The 2,861-nt window shown below is 64.8% G+C and overlaps 1 protein-coding gene across 1 annotated transcript in view; it reads right to left on the reverse strand.

The window, feature by feature from the left end:
- Positions 1 to 1,147: 1,147 nt before the first annotated feature.
- EMIHUDRAFT_462980 (putative methylenetetrahydrofolate dehydrogenase) overlaps positions 1,148 to 2,861 on the reverse strand; it is a 7,081-nt gene continuing 5,367 nt past the window's right edge. The window contains exons 6-9 of the mRNA XM_005781576.1: positions 2,699 to 2,776; positions 2,076 to 2,129; positions 1,628 to 1,978; positions 1,148 to 1,559 (exon numbers count right to left, since the gene is read on the reverse strand). Of these exons, the coding sequence (XP_005781633.1) occupies positions 1,413 to 1,559; positions 1,628 to 1,978; positions 2,076 to 2,129; positions 2,699 to 2,776 (630 nt within the window). The 3' untranslated portion in view covers positions 1,148 to 1,412. The remainder of the gene's footprint in view (positions 1,560 to 1,627; positions 1,979 to 2,075; positions 2,130 to 2,698; positions 2,777 to 2,861) is intronic.

Genomic DNA, 2,861 nt, shown 5'->3' on the forward strand with positions numbered 1-2,861 from the left:
AGTAAAGACAAACGAGGGTCTTCCTGGGACTAAAAGACAAATAGCAACAACTAATTGACATCGGGTGTCCCATCCAAGTAGACACCTTTTCAGAGGGAGGCAGGGAAGCGAGGGAGGGGGCGGTAGGGGAGGCGGCAATGAAGGAGTTGGCGAGGGCGGAGGCGGTGATAGAAAGGGCGGCGGGGAAGGGGGCGACGGGGGATGCGTATGCGTGATACGTAAGCCAGGGGGGGGGGATGGCTCGGGGGCGCGCGGGGCGAGATATACGTAATCCGTAAACGTGACACGTGGTACGTAGGCACCCGCCGCGCGGGCCATTGCACCGTCCCCCGGGCAAAGCTTTGCGGTGAAAAGGACGTATGCGTAATGCGGATACGTGATACGTCGAAGACGCCCCGCCCCCCCGCGGGCCGCGGCGCACCGGCGGAGATCCATAATCCGTATACGTGACACGTGGTACGTATGAGGCAACCACAGGGCCATCGCACCGTCACGCACGCGATGAATACGTGTATATCGATGTATGTATTGACGTTTTTTATTTATTTTTGAAGGGGGAGGCGTTCGACGGGCTGCGTAATGCGACGCATTTGGACTGGCAAGTGACGCACACGCACCGAGTTTACGTATTCCCGAGAGGGCGTAATGTGATGCGTATGCACATGGGCCTCCTTGCATATGCGTAGCAGTACAGAGCACGATTGCTGCTCCGAGGGGGCCCTGTGCGATCCGACGGGTAGGGGGTCTGTGCCCGGGCGGTGTCCGGTGTGGAGTCTCTCTCTGATCCCGCCTGTGATGTTGGGTGCGAGGTCGTGGAAGCTTTGATCCCAAGGGGGGGAGCCGATCCCACTCGTAACCAACTCTCAGGGGCAGTAGGTGGGCGAGCCTCGAGCGCGCTCATCTCGATCGTCAAGGCGTCGCTACGCGCGGACCGCGGTCTTCCGCGGGGGGAGCTTCGTCGACGGGGGCGGGACCGCGGCGCAGTCAGTGCCGTGGCGATGCAACTCCGGCTGTTGCGGCGGGCGGCTTGCTGCTCGCGGCGATGGCGAAAAACTCGTCTCGTGGCACACCAAGAGCTTATGCTCTGGCGAGATATGTGAGGCGCATGCGCCCAGGTAGTTGCGGGCGGCGGGGGTGTGGAGGCTTGAGGCCACATGAACGTGAAACGAAACGTGAAAACAAAAATTTCCGCCAGGGCGTCCTCCCCCACCGCTCCGCGCGCGCCTGGTGCGGAAGGGGAAGACACGGGGATCCGCCGGCGCCGCGGGTCTCCGCTGCACACAGGTGGAGCGCTACTTGCCGCCGCGCGCGTGTGATTCCGCATGGAAGCCCACCCATGCCTTCGCCGCCAGCAGGAGCGCGCACGGTGAGCTCAGCGCGCCGCGTCAAAGCGAGGCCGGCCGGCTAACCGGCTAAGAGAGGCCGACCACCCGAGGGCTGCCCGACGAGAGGTCGACATCGATCTTGTAGTAGGCGGGCTTGACGGGAAGGCCGGGGATGAAGGAGATTGTGCCGAGCGAGACGACGATGAAGCCGGCCCCGGCCGAGACGTAGGCATCCTGTTCAGCACAGACCGCCGTGAACAGAGCCGTCGCACGCTGCGAGCGCCGCGTGCAGACAGATGCGCCTTCACAGTGACCGTGAAGCCGCTGGGCGCGCCGAGCGCCTTGGGGTCGTCGGAGAGCGAGTACTGCGTCTTGGACATGCATATCGGCAGCGAGCGCAACGCCGGGTCCGCCTCATACCTCGCGATGCGCGCCTCCGCCGCCGGGCTGTACTTTGCGCCCGCGCCGCCGTAGACCTCGCGCACGATCGTCTCGATCTTGTCCTTAACGCCCTGCGCCTTTGCGTCGTAGATGTGCCGGAACTCTCGAGGCGACGTGGCGGCGCACGCGGCCATCACGGCGCGGCCAAGCTCGACGGCGCCGGCGCCACCCTTCGCAAAATGGTCGGCGGCGACGGCGTCGAACGCACCGCCCTGTAGCGCGCGCGGGGAGCCAAGGCAAGGTGAAGAACACGCGGGCGGGTGGACTCGCGGGCGGCGGCGGCGGCGCCTCGCGCGCCACGCGCGCCACCGTCTCCACCTCAGCGTCGGTGTCGGTGTGGAAGCGGTTGATGGCGACGACAACCTAGGGGAGACCCGTGCGTGCGGAGAGGGGAAGGAGGCAGGGGTAGTGGTGAAGCCCAGCTTGCGCCAGCGTTGGAGCCTAGGGCTCGCGCCTAGGGGCGGGTGCAAAGCTCGAGACACTTCCGAGGCATGGTGGTGGCGAGGGAGGAAGAGTAGGAGAAGGTGGTGTGGCAAGGGAGGAGATGAAGGAAGAGGAAGAGGAGATGGAGGTGGAAGAGGAGGGAGGAGGAGGAGGAGATGGAAGAGGAGATGGAAGAGGTGTCGCGCTCGCCGTCCGTGGGAGTCGGCCCTGACTAGTCGACCTCTGTCTGCCTGCCCGTGCTCGGCTGCCCGTGTGTGCGATCTGGGTCGGGGTTGTGCTGTTGTGTGAAGCAGCGGCTCCTGACTCGCTGTATATAGTAGCGATGAGCTCACTAGCTAGAGCTCACACTAGATGTGCCGTCCTCGCATTCGCCTTCCTGGGGGCCCAGCGCTGACTTCTGGCTGTCGTTGCTGTCTCTCCCTTCTCGACTGTCTGTGCTCGTGCGTCTTGGGTCCCGGGGTTGTGTTTTTGTGTGAAGCAGCGGCAACCTGCACGCCGTGCTTGCGCACGTTCTGAATGTGCGCGAGCATGTTGGCGGCGCCCTTGGCGACTAGCCCGAGCCGCTCCTACGCCGCCGCAAGGAGGGTTGGCCGCTCGGTGACCACCGCCCGTGGCGGGGCTTGGGCTTGGGCGTGTGGGTGCGGAGTGCGG

The sequence above is a fragment of the Emiliania huxleyi genome (genome assembly GCF_000372725.1).
Source record: "Emiliania huxleyi CCMP1516 chromosome Unknown EMIHUscaffold_20, whole genome shotgun sequence".
Taxonomy (NCBI): domain Eukaryota; phylum Haptophyta; order Isochrysidales; family Noelaerhabdaceae; genus Emiliania; species Emiliania huxleyi.